The sequence below is a fragment of the Astyanax mexicanus genome, chromosome 4 (genome assembly GCF_023375975.1).
Source record: "Astyanax mexicanus isolate ESR-SI-001 chromosome 4, AstMex3_surface, whole genome shotgun sequence".
NCBI classification, from domain to species: Eukaryota; Metazoa; Chordata; class Actinopteri; order Characiformes; family Acestrorhamphidae; genus Astyanax; species Astyanax mexicanus.
Window position 1 is genome coordinate 16,199,758 of NC_064411.1, and position 20,375 is coordinate 16,220,132.

The following is a 20,375-nucleotide window of genomic DNA, read 5'->3' on the forward strand; positions in this document are numbered from 1 at the left end:
GATACAGATTAAAAAATGGTCAATAAGTCAAATGTAGATTTTGGTAATTAAGTGTAATTGGTCAATGGCTATGCTCTTCAAAAAACAGAACAACACAAACCACAAGCATTCACAATTACAAAAAACATATGAATACACGTTAAACACACATGCTACTCTACCATTGGAAGTAATTGTATATCTAACCCTTTAAAGCCTGAACCATTAAATCAATTTCTTTCTGAAATTCAAATGTGAAAATGCCTAATATGTTTCATTTCAACCCAAATCCATTTCACACTGGACTATATTTAACAAATAATAACATAAGATAATCTCCGGCCTATAGGTTTCATGTCAAACATATGTTGAGAAAACACAATGAGATTGCAGATCTGCAATATAAAAGCCTTTTATTAAAACAGAGATGAGTAAATATAGAGGTGAAGCAACACAAACATAATTGTTGGTACTGGAAAAAAAACTATTAAGAAACTTGATGATTTGGATATTCTTAGTAAATTTGGAGGATAAAAAAACTTCAACAACATATAATACTCAATAAGGGAATGATAAGAGAGTATAAAACTTGAGTATTAAAACGCTACCAAATATCCCTCTATATCCCTCTATGCTAACAGATTTTTAATCAGACTGAACCATACACATATGAGAACACCATCAGAGGAAGTGAAGGAGCCCGCAACCTTACAGCGCTACACAAGCCTGGAGGGGGTTGATTTCAGTATGGGAACTACAGCTGGAGCGTTTTATTTAACCTCTGGAAAGATTTTGTTGGCCTCTCTGCGGGTCTGGATGCTCCTCCGGTCCACACGGCAGTACCCGACACAGTGTCGTCTCTCTGTGGCTCTGGGTCTCACTTCTGGGAGCAAACTCTCTGGAGTTCCTCAGGTGGTGTTTCTCCTTTCATACAGAGGGGCCTGTTGGTTAATAGCATTAAGCTACACTATGCTAATCTTGGGGAACTAACACAGAGTAAAAACAGAGGTATTAGAAATTAATGGAAATAATAAAGTCTGTATATACTAGAAAAAAGATTAAATGCATTCAAAACCTTCTAAGCACAAGCACTGAAATGTTTACAGAAAATTAAGAATCGTACTCTACTCCTAACAACTACGACATCTAAATTTTAAAGACTAAGTTATGCTAATCTAACATCTGGAGCAAGCTCTGGCAGTGCCCTCGCTTGAACGACCTTCCCTTCTTCAGAACTAAACTCATAACGTAACTACCCTTAAAACTGAGCTCTGTCTCACGAAGAATGTCCTGGAATATCAAACATACGAGAAAACATAACATTAAATTCTATAAACATCATCCATGAATAAGAGTCATTTTGCTGAACCTGTAAAATCCATTGTTAAATTCAGTTTATGTTTGTTTCTGGTGGAACGTGTCCCAAGTGACAAGATGAAACATTTGTGCAGGATAAGGTGTTCTGTCTAAAAGATTCGCACTTTTAATTGCCTTTAAACAGATTTGACACCGTTTTCTCTCCTGTGTGAATGCTCTGGTGTTTTTTGAGATTACTGTGATGATTAAAATTCCTCCCACAGTCTGAGCAGTAATACGGTTTCTCTCCTGTGTGAATGCGCTGGTGCAGTGTTAGATGACCGTGTTGAGTAAAACTCATCCCACACTCTGAGCAGTAATATGGTTTCTCTCCTGTGTGAATGCGTTGGTGTATTTTGAGATTACCCTGTACAGTAAAACTGGTCCCGCAGTCTGAGCACTGATACGGTTTCTCTCCTGTGTGAATGCGCTGATGCAGTTTTAGAGTCCCCAGTCTATTAAAACTCGATCCACAGTCTGAGCATTGATACGGTTTCTCTCCTGTGTGAATGCGTTGGTGTCGTTTGAAATGACCCTCTTGATTAAAGCTGTTCCCACAGTCTGAGCAGTGATACGGTTTTACTCCTGTGTGAATGCGCTGGTGTCGTTTGAGATTACTCTGTTCAATAAAACTCTTCCCACAATCTGAGCAGTGATACGGTTTCTCTCCTGTGTGAATGCGCTGGTGTTTTTTTAGATCACTCTCTTTAGTAAAACTCTTCCCACAATCTGAGCAGTGATACGGTTTCTCTCCTGTGTGAATGCGCTGATGTTTTTTTAGATTACCCTGTACAGTAAAACTTGTCCCACAGTCTGAGCACTGATACGGTTTCTCTCCTGTGTGAATGCGCTGATGCAGTTTTAGAGTCCCCAGTCTATTAAAACTAGATCCACAGTCTGAGCATTGATACGGTTTCTCTCCTGTGTGAATGCGTTGGTGTCGTTTGAGATGACCCTCTTGATTAAAACTCTTCCCACAGTCTGAGCAGTGATACGGTTTTACTCCTGTGTGAATGCGCTGGTGTCGTTTGAGATTACTCTGTTCAATAAAACTCTTCCCACAGTCTGAGCAGTAATACGGTTTCTCTCCTGTGTGAATGCGCTGGTGTTTTTTGAGATCACTCTGTTTAGTAAAACTCTTGACAGAGTGCTGATGTTTCTCCATATCAGGACTTTGCTTTATTTGTCTGCATCAAACAATTTCTGCGTGTTCTGGAGATTCTTCAGGATGGCTTGTGCTTCACCTCTTTCAGCAGTTTAACTTTGATCTTGGGATAAATATCCTGGTTGTTGGTGATGAATTTCAGGAGAATATTTTCACTTCTGGAAAAAAGACAAAAATGCCAGTGAATATTAAAATAAAAGCAGGTAATTTAACTGAACAGAACTGCTTACATCAGTTAAAATATACAGATAAAACTACAGGGACATCTTCATATTACCATAAAAGGGGGATGCTGGTGGTCTTCCAGCCACCTGTTTAGTGCCATTATAAGGACTTCCCACTGTTCAGACACTCTTAATTCCGTTCTGGTCTCACTAGAAACTGAGAACTTAAAGAAAGAAAGAAATAGTGATTTTACCCCTAAATCTTAAGCTTTGAGGCGTGTGCTGAAAAAACAACACGCAATAGTTCGAATCACGATGCTTGATTCGTTCTACATTGATCACGTGACCAATGATGTCCAAAGCCTTTTCCTTTACACTAATTTATAAAAGATCCCATACATATTAACTAAACCTGATGTGGTGGAAAATAATAACAGTTCATTATTTTCCACCACATTAGGTTCAGGCTAATAGTGATAGGCACTCCTGAGTTCAAGACGTGCTTTTTTTTTGTATATGTAGATAAAATCCTTTAAATAAAAAACACAAATGAAAATTGGTTGAGAAATGTGTAGTTGTGATTTTTACCCAGGAAAACTGCAGCTCCACATCAATGGCTTAACTGATTTGTTTACTAAATCAATATTGCAGACGTGGTGGCAAATCACAGCATTAGGTCGAAGCCCAACTTCACCTGCAGAGCCAGAGAGCAGCAGAAGCTCTACACCAGCAGATTCAGAGCAGCAGCTCCAAGACCTGCTGCAGTTTTACAGAAGCTAGCGTTACCCACAATTTCATCAACTCTAAATATTACTAAATTACTATATTACTAAATATTACTAAAATGCAAAATGCATCTTTTTTTATTTTATATTACCTTTCTCTATCTAATGATCCATTCCACCTTAAATATCATAATTTCTTATTAGTTGTCCTGGAAATGTAGCTATACGTTTAGTGAATAAAAACTTCAACATTTCACATGTAGTGTTTTCTTTTTCCTGAGTATGTAATATTATTAGCAGTGAGGCCGGTTTGGAACGTATATTCTTTAGAGAGAGAGAGACCTCTCGACCCACTCTCATGTTTTTACGTTCTAGAAATGAGATCATGTTACGTTCTCCCTCTTCAGAACATAGTAAAAAAGCCTGTGAGTAAAAAGCATGTGAGTAAAAAGTCTGTGTAAAAAGCCTGTGATTTGTCTTTAAAGGTGGGAGGGAGTCAGACTTTAGTCTGTTAAAAGTCTTGTACTCGTGTAGTTGTACAGACAGCATAACACAGACTACACTGCTCAACATCACCAGACTGAAAGAGTTTTTACCTGTTTAAATACTTTGATTTGATTTAAAGATATTTAGATACTTTGAATGATCCTCTGTGAAGAATAATAAAAATCCAAATGGTGATCTGACCGGAGCTCTACAGCCAGTGTCATATCTCTGATAGTCTCCTCACATTCTGTGCTGCTGTGCTGTGAGTTCAGTTCAGTGCGCTGTAGCATTAGCTAAACGCTAGCATTATTCTAATTACTACACTTAAACGATCTCGTAATTCAGAGGATCCAGTGATTAGTGTTGCCAACTCCTCAGTAAGGAAAGTAGCTATTGGCTGTCCTAAAAGTCGCTAGAAGTCGCTAAATGACGTCATCACCTGATTTGCATAATACATGTTTTTGAAGCTGTAAAGGATTAATGTTGTGAGAGAGAAAAAAGTGAGTAGAAATTAATTATTACTCTGTGAAAAAGTACTGTTTTAAGCAAATATAAGTATTTTTGAGAAAAGTTACTGGAAAAATGAGGTCGTATATCAGTTCTAGTCACTCTTCTGTGCATTTTTAGCGGGTATTGAAGCATATTTTATCTAATAATTAATTATTTTTATTAATTATTATCAGCTCTGAGTTTCAGCCGTTTCGGCGCCAAAACACTACATGTGACTGAGCCTGAAAATGTGTGTTCATGTGCTGTATTTACTTTTGTTTCATATTTTATAGATATATGTGCAGTTTCAGATGCTTAATAATCGTCTGGGATTATTTTGGTTGTGTATGTGCAGGTATGTTGTGGTTCTGTTTATTTAATTAATGTAAAGTTTCTGTTCTGGAGCACATATCTTCAGCTCTTACCACGTTTAACCACGAACAATCTAGAAAAATGGGCTGAAGAGGGATGTTTGGCTGAAGAGGGATGTTTGTGTGTATTTATTGCGCTCCAGAGGAGCTTGAATGCAGAGCAGGAGATGTATATGCAGTTGCAGACACTTAATAATCAGTTGGGATATTTTTTTGTGTAAATGTGTAGAGAGAATAAAGGCAGGAGGAGAGAATGAGACCTGCCTCTCCGTGTGCTCTATAACAAGCATACTAGAGCAGCAGATGAGCTGCTACATTTGGCTTGAGAAATATTTGGCATTATGAAGTAAAAGTAAATTGTAAAATTATTATTACGGAGCTCCTCAGCTCTGCTTACCTCCTGCGCTGCATTCAAGCTCCTCTGGAGCTACGGGGGGCGCGGAGGAACAATTAATAAATAAAATCACAGCAAAATAATGACCTTTTTACTGTTACAACACATCAAACAACCTCCAACAGGAGTGTAAAACATAAGTCTCTTTTGTTCACTAAAGGTTAAAATAATTATAATAATTTGTAAGAATTCATATTATTTGATGTAGTTCTTTTTCAATTATTTTTGTAGTCTTTTTAACTCTGTTACACAAATGTTAGTTTCTTCTAATCTGTTTCTTCTCAGTTTTATCCATTCTGTTAAATTGTGTATTTTTGTCAAGTTGCTCAAAGTGTGATTCCCTTTCTTCTTCTTCTTCTTCTTCTTATTATTATTATTATTATTATTATTATTATCAAATTCATGTTTTTATACAGCTGGATACTGTATTCCACAGTAATGGTTTCAGTGGGATTTCTTAAAAAAAGCAGGGCTAAAGATTTTTTAATTTGGTAACATTTACGTTTATTATTACAGTGAAAAAGCAAGTTATCTGTTAAATCAGTAAGACAATTAACATTACTTTGTAAAATACCACTTCTTACCTGAACGTCTCCTCGCTATAATCACTAAAATAACTAATTATTTAATTCTTAAACTTAATATTTTACAAGCTGACTTTTATTTTGATGGGAAAGTCACATGACTTACCAGCAACTGTTGTGGTGGAACTGGATTTAGTAGAAGGAAATTTAAAACTAAACTAAAGTAACTTAGAAATGAGTAGAGACTTATCACACAAACTGAAGAAGGAATTTCCACAGAACTGGTTTCTCCGTTAACTCTGGAGGTTCCATTATCCTGTGTATGATCTGTAAAGCCCCCCATCCCCAGCTCCGCGACCCCCTACTCAAACCCCCCTCCTGTGTCTGTGGGTCAGAGTCAGACTGCTGAGCAGAGCTAGGAGAAGATCCAGTGCTGGTGGTGTAAATGCTGCACATGCTGAAGGTGCTGAAGGTGGTGTTGATGTGGGTGTAGGAGTGAATGTAGAACAGCGTGTTGAAGAGAGAGAGAGAGAGAGGCTGCGTCCAGAAACCCCAAAAGTGTCTCCTTTTTCCTACCGATCCTCCTCCTCTCCTCCGTGACCCGGAAACTGATTTCGTGACGCCATCTTGCCGCCTGTCCGAATACCTTAGGAGACGAAAGAAGCCGCTTAAAATCCACCTGTAGTAGGCTTCCAACGGAGGTTACATCAGTGTATCCTACTCCGGAAGACTTTTAAGGATTTTCCAATGACGGCTGCGTCCAGAAACCCCAAAAGTGTCTCCTTTTTCCTACCGATCCTCCTCCTCTCCTCCGTGACCCGGAAACTGATTTCGTGACGCCATCTTGCCGCCTGTCCGAATACCGTAGGAGACGAAAGAAGCCGCTTAAAATTCTCCTGTAGTAAGCTTCCATTGAAGGATACATCAGTGTATCCTACTCCGGAAGACTTTTAAGGATTTTCCAATGACATCACTGCATCCACGCCCACAGAGCACGCGAAAAGCAGTGCGATGAGCAGGCAACGCCCTAATATACGTCATAAACATATTAATTAACTAGGTTCCTTATCTAATTATACAGCCAGTAAAGCACTAATATATGTTTTTGTTTAGATAAGCTGTATGCTCAGTAAAACATTATTAATGTTCCCATATTTGTAACATGATATATATATATATATATACATACACGTATATACGTGTATGTATATATATATATATATATATATATATATATATATATATATATATATATATATATATATATATATATATCTCACTGGCCAGAGATGCGGCCAAAATGCCTGGGAGTAAGCAGGATTTTATTGGAATATCTGAATATTTAGCTGTGTGACAGTAATGTTCCATTGATGCTGTTTCATCTAATATTTTTTCACTTCAACATGTATGCAAAATATAATATGTATTATTATATTTATTATTTATTAAGATTTGTTATTTGTTTTATTACATTCAATGAAATCATATTTTACTATTAAAATAATTTAATATTTACATATGCAACCTTCATCAATGGCTAATCAGGCTGCACTTTGAAGCTTGATCTCTAGAATTTGGAATTGTGTTTATTGATCTCTCGTTTTTATTTTTGTATGTGGAGCTTTATTCAGAAGCTGTGATTGGCTGGGCAGGATCCGGCATGTGCTAAAAGTGAGCGTTGTGATTGGCTCAGTTCATCGGTAGTCAACATCCTATCTAAAAGGGATCAGCTGTCCCATTTCCCCAATTACAGCTCCTTCCCTCCGTTCCTCCTCCTCCTCTCCTCTCCTCGATTCCTCCACCTTCTTCCGGGGTAGGAGAGGAGGAGTAGGAAAGGAGGAGTAGGAGAGGAGGAGTAGCAAAAGTTTCTGGACGCAGCCGACATCACTGCATCCACGCCCACAGAGCACGCGAAAATGGGGAAGGCAACGCCCAAATATCCGTCATAAACATATTAATTAACTAGGTTCCTTATCTAATTAAACAGCCAGTAAAGCAGTAATATAATTTATAGTTTAGATAAACTGTATGCTCAGTAAAACTATATTTATGACCCTATGTGTATCACGTTATACATATAAAAACATATATTATTTATAATATATATATATATATATATATATATATATATAAATATAATTTTAATTAATTCATTTATTTACTTATTTATTTTAGCTTAGGGACTGATGAGGAACTGAATCCCTCATAAGGCTGAGGTCAGACAGGGCTGCCAGAGTCACTGGCCAGAGATGCGGCCAAAAATGCGGCTGGGAGTAAACAGGATTTTATTGGAATATCTGAATTTTTAGCTGTGTGTGATAGTAATGTTCTGAAACGTGCTGAAAGTGAGCGTTGTGATTGGCTCAGTTCAACGGTAGTCAACATCCTATCTAAAAGGGATCAGCTGTCCCATTTCCCCAATTACAGCTCCTTCCCTCCATTCCTCCTCCTCCTCTCCTCTCCTCGATTCCTCCACCTTCTTCCGGGGTAGGAGAGGAGGAGTAGGAAAGGAGGAGTAGGAGAGGAGGAGTAGCAAAAGTTTCTGGACGCAGCCAGAGAGAGAGAGAGAGAAACTTCTCCATACCTTCTGTAGTTCAGCTGATCCTTCTCTTAATCCGGCGCTGCAGCTACAGACCCCGGAAGCTCAGCCTCATCCGGGTTATGTAGAGCCCCGCCCCCTCCCCCGCTATATCACATTATACCCCATCACCGCTAGAGGGAGCCCGCGAGGGAGTCCTCAATGCATGGAGCTGAATGGAGCTAAACAGCTAAAACTCTCATTTAAAACACTGTATAACTACTTCTCTGGGGTTTTCCTTTAATTTTACAAAGTAGAACAAAGTATTTCACTAAAATAGAAAAGAAAATGTGCCCCTATATTTCCATTTTCTAAAAATAATGTTTTTTTATTCAGTAAATGTACTAGCATTACTGCTACTGATGCTGGAGTTACACACAGAGCTTTTTTTTAAATGATTAAAACTGCAGATTGAAAGCTTTATTAATTATCTCTGCAGTGCTGAAACAGCTGATGTTATTCTGTGTTGAGAAAATAAGTATAATTTTCAGTATAAAAAAAGAATCAGACATTTGTTTATTTTAATTATTATTTACATGAACATGGGTTACATATGGAACAATTAGGCTAAATAATAGTTTATAAATGTTGGATACTTTTTATAATGAAAATTGTTAATATATTTTTATACATTTCAGAGAGTGTGGTGTCTCTGGTGGTTTGAGAAACTAGTAGCAGATTCTGAATGGGTGCTTCTTGCTCCTGTACAACTAGACACGCCCACAGATGTCTCACTGTTCAGCTGAAAAACCTACAGTTCTTTACAATATTTGTGTAGCAAATTCAACATGTAAATGTAATTACATATGTATCTACAATAGGCTTTCAATTACTAAAATGTTACATTTCCAAAAGGTGGATATGAATATTGAGTTTTTATAAAATATTACATATAAAAAAGGTTGAATGTCTGCAGCAAATCTTGCCAAAATATTACCAAAAAAATTCAAGAAAATTATCATATTTAATTTAACAATAATTTCCTGTGAATTTTTCTCTGTACTTTTACAGTGAAAGTATAGCAATTTACATGTTTTTTCTGTTAGTAAACATTCAAAAAAATAAAAAATAAATTAAATACTGCATTAATACATTTTAAGTCTATTATTTAAAGGTTGCATTTAAAAAACAGTGTAATTAAGTTACTTGATATAATTATCCAAGCAGTAAACAGCATGAAATTAATTTTCCTGTAATTTAAATTTTGTAATTTCTCAATAAGCAGATTTATTCCTTAAATGTGTGTATTACAACTTACAGCTTTTTATGTAAAGGAAAATCATTTTACAGTTTTTTATAACTTGACATGCAGTGAATGAATAACTCACTGATCAATGCATTCCCCAAGAAGATGCAGATATAAACAGCACATTTTTTTTTCAGAAAGCTCTTTATTAGTAACCTTACTATTCAGTTTTTATTCTTTCGAAAAAAAAAAAAATGTCACCATACATACACATTCCTAGCTGTTCAAAACCGAGGGAACATAATAAAAAATTTCTTACATTTTAAAACCAGTACATACATAAAATCAAGACTAATGCCATCACATTTTCTTTTAAAACGTGATTTCCCCTTCCCCATGTATTCCTTTAAGCTCCATTAAAAATAAAATAAATAAAACAATGTAAAATAAAATACATGGTAAACACATCTTTAACAACACACTTTTACTTTGATAAAAAACATAATTTCTTAAAATGACAATAGGTTATGTATTTTTTTTTTTTACAACATTGTCGTTGTTTTGTGTGTGTATTCGCGTGTTTTATGGAAATAAAAGATGGCTCGATCTGGACCTGAAAGAAAACCTCTTGGTGGACTAAAATCAGAACATAACAATAAAAGCAATAGTAAAATTACAGCTTTTATAATTACATTTTTTCCTTCCATCGTCAACTGTCTTATTGCCCAAAAACCCAAACGTTGCCTAACTTTCCCTATCGTGTCAGTACAGTTATGCTTAAAATCTTTATATCAGTTTCTTTAAAATTTAAATCCAGGTCAGTCTGTATGTTCCTCACGGTCCAAAGACCTGGGCCTCGGACTTGCTCCTATTGAGCTTAGCGCCCGAGTCCCTTCCAAATCAGTCAGTCATATCCAATGCCCTTTGCACTGCTGTCATGTCAGAACATAAATGCGTAATGTCATCCATAAAAAGCGAACAAGTCGCCGTCAGTCTGCCTGGCAAGTCTAGTCCTTTAATCCATTTATCCTTTCTCTAGATCTCCACCAGCGGCTCTCTACATGCCACGTACAGAAGCGGCGATAAAGAGCACCCTTGGCGGATGCCAGAGCGTACACTGATCGCTTTTCTGAGGTGCCCATTTACACAAAACTCTGCTGCTGATGTCACTGTATAGCAGCCCCACCCACTGGGAACCCCATATTTTGCAGTACCTGAAACAGGTACTCGTGCGAGACCCAATTGAAAGCTTTTGTAAAGTTTAAATTTAGAACCATCATCCGAATGTTTCTGTCTCTCGCTGTCTCGGACCAACACTAGGCTGTCCGTGATCTTCCTTCCGGGCATGGAGCAGGCTTGATCCGGGTGAATCACCTCCTCTAAAACCACCGACATTCGTCTGGATAAAATCTTGCTAAAAAATTTACAATCAAACTTTAAAAGCCTGATAGGTCTCCAATTCTTCAAGTCTGTCTTGTCTCCGTTTTTGTAAAGAAATGTAACTATCCCTCACCTGAAGCTGTGTGGGAGTCGGTCCAATTATTCAAATTCATTAAAAAGAGTCAGTATGTCAGTAGCTAAAATGTCCCAAAAGGTAAAATAAAATTCCTCAGGGAGTTCATCCTTTCCCAGGCACCTTTCCTTTTTTTTAAACCTTTAAGAAATTTTAATGGGTCAACTCCTGTAAAATCCACTGTTAAAACTTCCTGACTATTTATTGTTTCATCTACAATTAAAAAAAAAATCTCCTATTGTTTCTTTCTTGGTAGTTTTTTCATTGTAAAGGTTTTTGTAAAAGAACTAAATTTCTAAAAATTCCACTCTGTATTACTTCTCTCCCTTCTGTTTGTTATAATTTTTGTTATCTCCCCAGATTTCTTAGTTCTAATGGATCTTTGTGTCGAATAATGTGTTGAAGTGACTCAAGCAACCAGAGGTGTTTGTCTTAAATTTCTAAACAGAACCAGATATAATCTGGCCCAAATAGTCTCAACATCAGTAACTTCTTACTTAACTGTGACCAAAAAAAATAAAAATAAAATTGGCTAATATTTTGTAGTAGAATGAGAATGCTTGCTGATTTAATTTTGGAATAGTTTTAAAAATATTCACCATCCTATATACAAATCAATTCTTAAAGAAATAATTTTTATTTTACAGTTTAGTTTAAACTGAAATTTGCATATGAAGTTTCAAATGCTTTTACAAGTGTGAAGTACCCTTCTATACAGAAATGAGGATGGTCCATTGTGATGTCAGAGAGTGACTTTACAGGGAGTAGGTGTGAATGACCTCAATTTATGGAAAGATTTCAGAATACATAAATAGTAAGACTTTAGACAAGGTGAGCAACAAACAAGATCTGCTGCAGTACGATCTCCTTTTCAAGAAACTGCAGGACATCAAGAAGGTAAATGCAAAGAAAATGTAACCATCATATTTAAATAAAATTTAGATTAAAAAAAAAAGTATCTACTGGAATCAATGTCACAATTGGTGCTCTAACAACAGCACTGATCTTTCCATAGTAATTAGTAAGTGCTATTTGTTGGGGTAGTTTTAAGTGACACAAGCAATCAGAGGTGTTTGTCTTATATTTCTACACAGAACCTGATATAATCTGGCCCAAATAGTCTAAACATCAGTAACTTCTTCCTTTAATATGTAAAAAAAATTGTGTCAAATTGGCGAATATTTTGTAGCAGAATGAGAATGCCTGCTGGACTTATTTTGGAAAAGTTTAAAGTTGAAAAAAAAGTTTACATTTTTTTACCATCCCATTAACAAATAAACTCAAACAAAATCATATTTATTTTACAAATAATTAGTTTAAAACTGAAATTTGCATATGAATTTTTAAATGCTTTTACAAGTGTGAAGTACCCTTCTATACAGAAATCAGGATGGTCCATTGTGATGTCAGAGAGTGATTTTACAGGGAGGAGCTGTGAATGACCTCAATTTATGGAAATCTTTCAGAATACATAAATAGTAAGACTTTAGACAAGGTGAGCAACAAACAAGATCTGCTGCAGTACGATCTCCTTTTCAAGAATCTGCAGGACATCAAGAAGGTAAATGCAAAGAAAATATAACCATAAACACATATAAGAACTTCCTTACTAAAGGTCTTAGACAGTCATAAAATGTGTCATTTATTCCGCCCTTATTAAACTAATAGTAGTTTGAATAACATGACTTACCCTGTTAGGTTGTTCAGGTTGACTAGGTGGACCAAATGATGAATTTTTTTCTAACGTAACTCTAATGGTTAGGTAGTTAGGGAATATATATACATACATGTCTTTGTTCACCAAAGTGATTTGTTGCAAATCACTTGCATCCTAGCACTTGTGTGACCCTAAAACGCTATTTCTGTTATTTAATAGAAGTTGCACTAGCCATATCATATGATGCCACATAAACATTAAATTCAGAAAACACATTCAGAAAAATCTGTATTAAATTTCTTTATTTTTATGACTATATACACTGTAGATTCTCACTGAAGGCATCAACACTATAAATGAACACGTGGAGTTATGTTCTTAAGAAAAAAAAAGTTGAAATTACTGAAAACATGTTTTATATTCTAGTTCTTAAATGGGTCACAAAGACACTGATAAAGTGGATAAATGGAGAATGCAAAGTATATAAATTGTAATTATATATATATTTTTAGTATTAAAAAATAGTCAAGACAAAAACTCTTCCAAATAAACAGTTTTAATTTATTTCACAAAAGAAATTATATTGGCGCTAAAAAGCGGCCAATCAGACTTCTTTAGAGAGTTCAGCGCGCTGAAAGTGGCCAATCAGCATTCTCAGAGGGTCCAATGCACAAAATAGCAGCCAATTATATTCCTCTAAGAGACGGAGGCGGGTCATGTTTTGGAAAGTGGGCGTTAACTCTGGTTGTGTGAACTCAGAAAAACTTCTCTGAGACGGAGATGGAGAGAGAGCTTCTGAACAGACTGTTTCAGCTCGTAATATTAAGAACACTAACACTAGAAATCTCCAGAACTCAGCGTTTTTAATCAGAAACAATCAGTAAAGAGCTGAGTGCCGCTGCTGAACCTGTGGATCTACCGTGTGGAGTAAGGGAGGAAAGTTCTCTGACTGTGAGCTGCCCAAACGCTCCTGTTTAGCCCTGGGGAACCTGAAGGTGGACGGAGAACTCTGCTTCAAACTGCGTCTAAAATATGGTGTAAGAACACCGGGAGAGATTCGGTGAGTGTTAAAACACAGAAAAGTGTGTTTTTAGACTGAAATAGCCAAGAGTAAATAGAGCTGTAAAATAGCGCTAATTAGCCTAGCGGCTAACGTCACTCACTGTGCTAAGCTAATGCCGTTGAGTGCATTACAAACAGCTAAGCTAATACTGCTAAATAATCTGTGGGAGAAGCTGTATTAATGTGTATGTACAACTGTGGGGAAAATAGCACTTATTAAACTGTATTCAGAGTATTTCGGTATTGTTTTTGTAAGAATGCTGCTGAATGTAAAGCTATTGCTAAGCCACAGACATGTGACTGTAATTGTGTGAACAGTAGAGATGATATGAGTTACTCAGACACTGTTTTCATCTAACTTAAACAGGTAAGTTTTTTTTCTTGATTATTGAGTGGACTGAACTTTTGATATAACAGAACATGAGAAGTAAAATTTATTTTATTTGAAGATTTGAGATCTGTGAAAAGAAGGGAAAAGTTTATTGGTTACTGACGCATTTATTTTGACATTTGATTTATTGATTGTTATTGTTCTTTTGTAACAGTTAAATGTGTGTTTTTGGTTTAATTGAAATCTGAAGGATTCTTAAATAGGTAATACATTTCTAACTCTAAAACTAGAGTTAATTAAAAAAACGCGGGACATGGGAGACTACTGTAGACATTTTCCTGTTTCTTTTTCCTTCACGAGCAGCCAGAAGTTCCTCTTTTAATTGAAGAATTTCCCGGGCACAGCGAGGGTTACAGCAGGTCTCCCCCTCCTCCTGCGGCTGGGACACTGTAGAGCTTAAATTCTCTGCCCAAACCCGACCCGAAGCCCGATCCAAACTCGGGTCAGGTTCGGGCAGAGAATCTAAGCTCTACAGTGTCCCAAAGGAGGTACGAACTGCATGAAAGGAGGTACGAACCTGTGACCTCCCGCTCATAGTGGCAGCGCATTAGACCGCTGGACCACTCGGCGCCCTGGGCAGGTAATCTAAGCTCTAATATTAATATATATCGAAACCGTACCGATACCGTGGCCCAAAAACCGCTCTAATGAAGTGTCAACCGGTGGATTAAATGTAATGTGGTGCCCATGTACAACTTCCGGCGCCGACGCGAGTGGCTGCCTGTTCCAGTAACTCCGTCTCCTTTGTGTGTTTTTTTTTCTTCAAGTTTTTTACGTTTATTTATCGTCTCTGTGCTACTACACACATCTAGTGTGCATCTTATTTATATCCTAAGGATATTTTAATCGTAAGCATGCGGGGCAGCAAGGAATATCGGGTTTATTCCCGTGAAGAACTGCTGGCTCTACGACCCGCGGGACGTGGGGGCATTGTTCACACAATCCTGGGGAAACTGAGAAGGAAATACCGCGGTTGCAGGGCCGGAGCTAAGCTAAAGGCTAAGCTAACGGCTAAGAGGACGGAGAAGCGCTGGAGGTACAAACCCTCAGTTCCGTCGGTGGTTATGGGGAATGTAAACTCACTGACCAACAAAACCGACGAGGTAGCCTGTCTGGTGAAGAATCAGAAGCTCTACAGGGAGTGTAGCGTGCTGTGTTTCACCGAGACCTGGCTCACCCCCGACACGCCGGATGCTAACGTGGAGCTACCCGGCTTCTCTACAGTGAGAGCGGACAGGGACCCGGCGCTATGCGGCAAGCGGAAAGGTGGGGGGATCGCGCTCTTCATTAACAACAGATGGTGCAACCCTGGACATGTAAACGTGAAGGAGGTGATCTGCTGTCAGGATATTGAACTTTTAGCGGTGAGTCTCCGACCTTATTACATGCCGCGGGAGCTTTCTCACACGATCCTCGTCTGTGTTTACATTCAGCCGAGAGCGGACGTGCAGGCGGCGTGTGACGTCATCCACTCCACCGTCGCAGCGCTGCAGACCCAGTACCCTGACGCCTTCTATGTGATTACTGGAGATTTTATTCACGTAACGCTGGACTCTACCCTGCCTGCCTTTTTCCAGTTTGTGGACTGTCCAACCAGGAATAACAGAACCATAAACTTGCTGTATGCTAATTTGAAGGATGCATACAGGGCTATTCCACTACCACCGCTGGGGAAATCAGATCACAACCTGGTCTTCCTGCAGCCTCAGTACAAACCACTGGTACTGAGGCAGCCCACTACCACACGCTCATTCAGAGTCTGGTCTCCTGAAGCAGAGGAAGCCCTAAGGGACTGCTATGACACCACTGACTGGAGCGTGCTGCTGCACCCACATGGCGAGGACATTGAGGGGGTGACTCACTGTGTTACAGACTACTTGAATTCCTGTATGGATGTTGCTGTTACCACAAAGACTGTATGCTGCTTTCCAAACAACAAACCCTGGATTACCAGTACCGTCAAGGACCTCCTCAACCAAAAGAAGAGGGCGTTCAAAGATGGAAATCTGGTAGAGCTAAAGCGCGTACAGAGGGAACTCAAGGTACGTCTTAAAGAGGCCAAGGAGTCTTACAGGAAAAAGGTGGAAAGAAAGCTGCAAGATAACAACATGAAGGAGGTCTGGGGTGCTATGAAAACCATCACTGGGTGCAAGAACAACAACGGCAATCCAGTAGATGGGGGTGTGGACAGAGCAAACCAGTTTAACAACTTTTACAACAGGTTTGAATGTCCTCCTGCTGCCCCCTCCTCCTACCCTCCTGCATCATCACCATCATCTCCACCACCATCACCTCCAACTCCACCATCACCCTCACCTCCATCTTCATCACCACCACCACTCTCTCCTCCATCATCATCTTCATCAGCACCATCCTCCTCACTTCCTCCATCTTCATCTTCATCACCACTACCATCACCCCCACCTCCACCATCTTCATCAGCACCAACACCACCCTCACCTCCACCACCTTCATCATCAACACTATCAGCTGGCAGACAAATCAGCTCCACCAGTCCACCAAACTTTACTGCAGACGAAGTAAGGAGACAGCTGAGGAGACTTCACCCCAGGAAGGCAGCTGGCCCGGACAGAGTGTCCCCCAGAAAGTGGTAACACTTACTAATGCTAGCTAGTAAGCCAACATAGGTTAGCTAAATTAGCCTTAATGCTGGATTTGGATTTTAAAATATATTAAGTTGTAAATTCGTGTTAGCTAGCTAGTTCTCCAAATAAGATAGTGTAACTTTAGCTCGACTTCATTGTTTAGTCAGGAAATGGTGCCAAAACAGGGACGTAGCTGGTATTAGCAGCCTGTTTTTAATAATGTTAGCTCAACATTAACTAGCTGGCTAAATTTGGTGCATGACTAGCTAACCTAGGTTAACTAACTAGCTTAGCTAACTGCCTGGGTAAACTATGGAAGCCCATTCCTGCCACCAAAAAAAAAAATAAATAATAATAATTTTACTATTAAGTTAACTGCTATCTCAATATTTTGAGATACTAAGTCATTATTTTGGTATACTATCTCAATATTTCGAGATATTATCTCAATATTTCGAGATATTATCTCATTATTTTGAGATAGTATGTCATTATTTTTAGATACTATTTCAATATTCTGAGATATTGAGAAATATTGCTGCTTTTAGAAGAATCATACAATATCAAAATAAGCCTCCGGAGATATTAGATTAATTTAATAACACACTGGACTTCTATTTTAGTGTGTTAAAGAGAGTGGCTGTGGCTCTGACTATTCTGTATGGTATGTATGTGTATTATTGAGCAGAACAGCGATGTGGAACTCAATTAGTCAACTCCTTACTGTTACAGCAGAAAACAGTTCACAAAATAATGACGTAGTATCTCAAAATAATGACTTACTATCTCAAAATAATGACTTAGTATGTCAAAAATAATGAGAGCAGTTTACTAAATAATAATTTAAAAAATGTGCTGGATTATTTTTACTTTTTTAGGTGGCGGGAACATGCTTCCATAGTTTACTCAATAGTTTAATCAAATAAAAAAATGCATAGATAACCCAGTTAGTTAGCTATCTGTAGAGTAGAGTGGCGTGCTGGAGATAGAGAGTTAAGGCACTATATTTTTAAGATTTCTCATGTTTAATTTCTTCTCAAATTTGTTTTCAGAACCAAGAAACTGCAACAAGTTTTTTTCAAGTTCTTGCCACCATCTACAGGGATGAGAGAGAATATTCAAGGAAGATCTATGATGTTGGCAACACTGAGCATCTTATTGAAACAGCATCGGCAGAACAACTTGGATATGTTGTTGTGAGAATTCTAAAATTCAACCCACAATTTCAGGAATTTATTGACGTAGATAGGAATGTAGACATCAGGAACTTAGATAGATTCCAGCTGTTCTTATCATGCAAAGAGACTGAATCATCTCAACCTATGGCCACTTCAGTGTCCCAAGCTCAGGTATTTACTTTTATATTGTATTACTGCATTTTTTTTTTTTTTTTTTTTTAGAAAGTACATTTAGTAGATGCTGATTTTCTTTGTGCAGCATACTCAAGTTTCACAAGAGCATGAAAAACTGTGGTCCATTTTGGAAAAGAAAGCAACAAAGACACTTGATGAACTCAAAACCAAAGGCACTGTGACAGAAAAAGCAAGAATAAAGCTTGTTAAAGTGTGCGGATCTGACCTGGTGGAAAAGCATGGATTGTGAGTAAAACAAACCACCTTTTTAACATATTCAAGAAAAGTAAAAAAAAAAAAAAATACAACAAATTATAGTGGCTTGTATAACACTGTTAAAGTACAGCAGAGTAAATGCTTTATATTTAAGTTTTGAGTTGGTTTTGTTGTTCTTCTATTAATTACTTATCCAACAAGTACTGAAAAAGTGGCTCTAGCAAAGAACATCATCGCTGTCTTCCCTGAGAGTCCAGGTGGATGGAAACGGGGAAGGATTTGTAAGTACATGCTTTGGTTCTCAGTTGTAGATTGTACAAAATCATATTGATTGTTTTTAAAATTGGGCATGATTCTTGCTCATGCATGTTATGTTATTTATGTTGTGGTTAGCTTATGTAAGGATAAGCATCTGCTCAAATTTAAATAATAATAAAACTGCTCTTCAGATATTTTTTTCATGTCAATTAGTGTATTTGTGTACATAAATTAAATCTGAAAACTAGAGATTGAAACAAAAAAAAATTAAATCCTTAAGACTAACAAACGCAACAGTGTCCCTAGCATCTTTTGTAAATGCCATTTTTTTTATTTCTTAATTTTGTACTGCAGTTAAATGCCAAAAGTAAAAAGTGAAGTGGCATCTAATTATTTGTATTTTTTATGTGATTTGTTTGGTACATTTCTCTTAGCTTTAGTACAACATTTGAAAATATATAGTTTTTTCCAGAGATGTATGTTATTCTTATTTATTAACAACATTATCTTACCAGTAGCTGCTCTTACTGTTTTTTCTGTTATGCTTTTGACTTTTTTTTATGCCAGGAGCACTTTTACGATCCAGATTCTCATTCTGGATTTTTGGAAATGAGACTGCGAAACATTCGTCGAAAGCTAGAAGATGGTCAGCGGCGTTATAGGTCACACAAACGACGCTGTGAAGATGGTCCTAATCCGGACAAGGAGGAGGAAGATGGTAGTGGGACAAGTGAGTGGATCAACTTGATGAAAAGGCTCAGGCCTTCTACAGACAACATTTCATCGATCAAAGCAGCAATGCAGAAAACCTTCACCTGGCGCAGATCATGGATAGCCAAACATTCCCCCTCCCTGTCTGAAATCTTTGAGGAATACCTACGCTTCTTGGATATGCCAACTCTGGTAGGTAAATTACATTTTGCTTTTTCATTAGGGCTCACTGTCAGTTTTATGCCATGTGTAATGTAAATAACTTGATAATATTGTTAAGAGTTATTATATAACACCGTTTAGCTGAAAAACATGTGCACTCATGGAGGTGATATGAATTTCTCAGTCAGTTAATTTATGATAAAAGTGAAAAAAGGTCTGTGGCCTGTTTGGAACTCAGTTTGGCAATTTGTGTGTTATAGCTGGTATTATGTACCTAAATTAAAGTGTCTCATTTTTTTGTTTCTTAAAAGCTTGATACAGAGTTTGGTAAAATGTTTGAGGGAAAAGGAGATTTGTTCTTAAGAAGATGGGAGGCTACCATCATTCCCAAGTTGAAGGCAATTGCCATCATGGAGACAGGTGATCTTGCATCTCTTAAGGACATGGAAAACCAGAATGAAGGTATATATTTTCAAATATAACTCTCATTAGATTTCACATATAATGCTACAGCCTCTGTGTAATCTTATTTTATTTGTGTCTGTGTCTCATTTTCAGATGAGAAGTGTTACACTATGCTTGTAGTCCTTACACATCTTCTGCCACCAGTTGCAATGAGTCGATGTTGAGAGAAGTTTGCATTAACATTCCTTGTTGATTTTGTTCCAGTAAGTCCATCTATCGATTTGTCTGTCTATCTAGAATAATTTTATTATAAGATACATTTTGCCTTTTTTAGTAAACAAATAAATCATAAAGGACATTGAAGGTGGCTGATTTAGTTTAATCAAGTGTGAAAGTATGTAATTGTGTACATGCTTATTAACTGGAGTAACATAAAATTTAGAAACTGTTAAATCGGTCGTTTGTATTTTTAGTAAGTGTTTGCAGTAACAACTGATTAAACTCAAATTTTGTTTTCTTTTGTTTGGTTACATTTTAGCTTGGAAGCAGCATTGCTTCTCTTTGTGATGACTGTTCTTCACAGACCCACCAGCCCCAGCTCATCTGTGTTGGAAATCTGAGGGCT

At 37.5% G+C, this 20,375-nt stretch overlaps 5 protein-coding genes across 13 annotated transcripts in view; 2 read left to right on the forward strand and 3 right to left on the reverse strand.

Annotated features, from left to right (window-relative positions):
* Window positions 1–20,375, reverse strand: part of LOC111188839 (NLR family CARD domain-containing protein 3-like) — a 453,074-nt gene that overhangs the window by 349,616 nt on the left and 83,083 nt on the right. The gene's annotated exons all lie outside the window — the stretch shown is intronic.
* LOC125801516 (uncharacterized) overlaps window positions 1–20,375 on the forward strand; it is a 302,660-nt gene that overhangs the window by 213,977 nt on the left and 68,308 nt on the right. The gene's annotated exons all lie outside the window — the stretch shown is intronic.
* The window catches only part of LOC111189331 (zinc finger protein 239-like), a 239,193-nt gene that overhangs the window by 81,487 nt on the left and 137,331 nt on the right, over window positions 1–20,375 (reverse strand). The window lies entirely within an intron of this gene.
* LOC125801317 (zinc finger protein ZFP2-like) lies at window positions 765–8,292 on the reverse strand. Of its 2 annotated transcripts, none has more exons than XM_049477847.1 (2): window positions 8,238–8,292; window positions 765–2,658 (listed from the first exon to the last, which is right to left on the reverse strand). In XM_049477847.1, the coding sequence occupies exon 2, from the start codon at window positions 2,498–2,500 to the stop codon at window positions 1,463–1,465; it is 1,038 nt and encodes a 345-aa protein (XP_049333804.1). In that variant the 5' UTR covers window positions 2,501–2,658; window positions 8,238–8,292; the 3' UTR covers window positions 765–1,462. The 2 variants fall into 2 exon arrangements, with proteins under 2 accessions (XP_049333804.1, XP_049333803.1); XM_049477846.1 differs by lacking the exon at window positions 8,238–8,292 and adding an exon at window positions 2,778–3,205.
* LOC111196226 (uncharacterized) lies at window positions 14,552–19,969 on the forward strand. Of its 3 annotated transcripts, XR_007438627.1 has the most exons (7): window positions 14,552–16,261; window positions 17,699–17,995; window positions 18,084–18,244; window positions 18,416–18,495; window positions 19,040–19,375; window positions 19,657–19,807; window positions 19,904–19,969. XR_007438627.1 is itself a non-coding variant. In XM_049477327.1 (2 exons), coding segments are annotated over exons 1-2 (1,758 nt in total). In that variant the 5' UTR covers window positions 14,552–14,894; the 3' UTR covers window positions 17,700–17,787. The 3 variants fall into 3 exon arrangements, 1 of the variants encoding a protein (XP_049333284.1); XR_007438626.1 differs by lacking the exons at window positions 19,040–19,375; window positions 19,657–19,807; window positions 19,904–19,969 and having other exon boundaries at window positions 18,416–18,666; XM_049477327.1 differs by lacking the exons at window positions 18,084–18,244; window positions 18,416–18,495; window positions 19,040–19,375; window positions 19,657–19,807; window positions 19,904–19,969 and having other exon boundaries at window positions 14,552–16,651; window positions 17,699–17,787.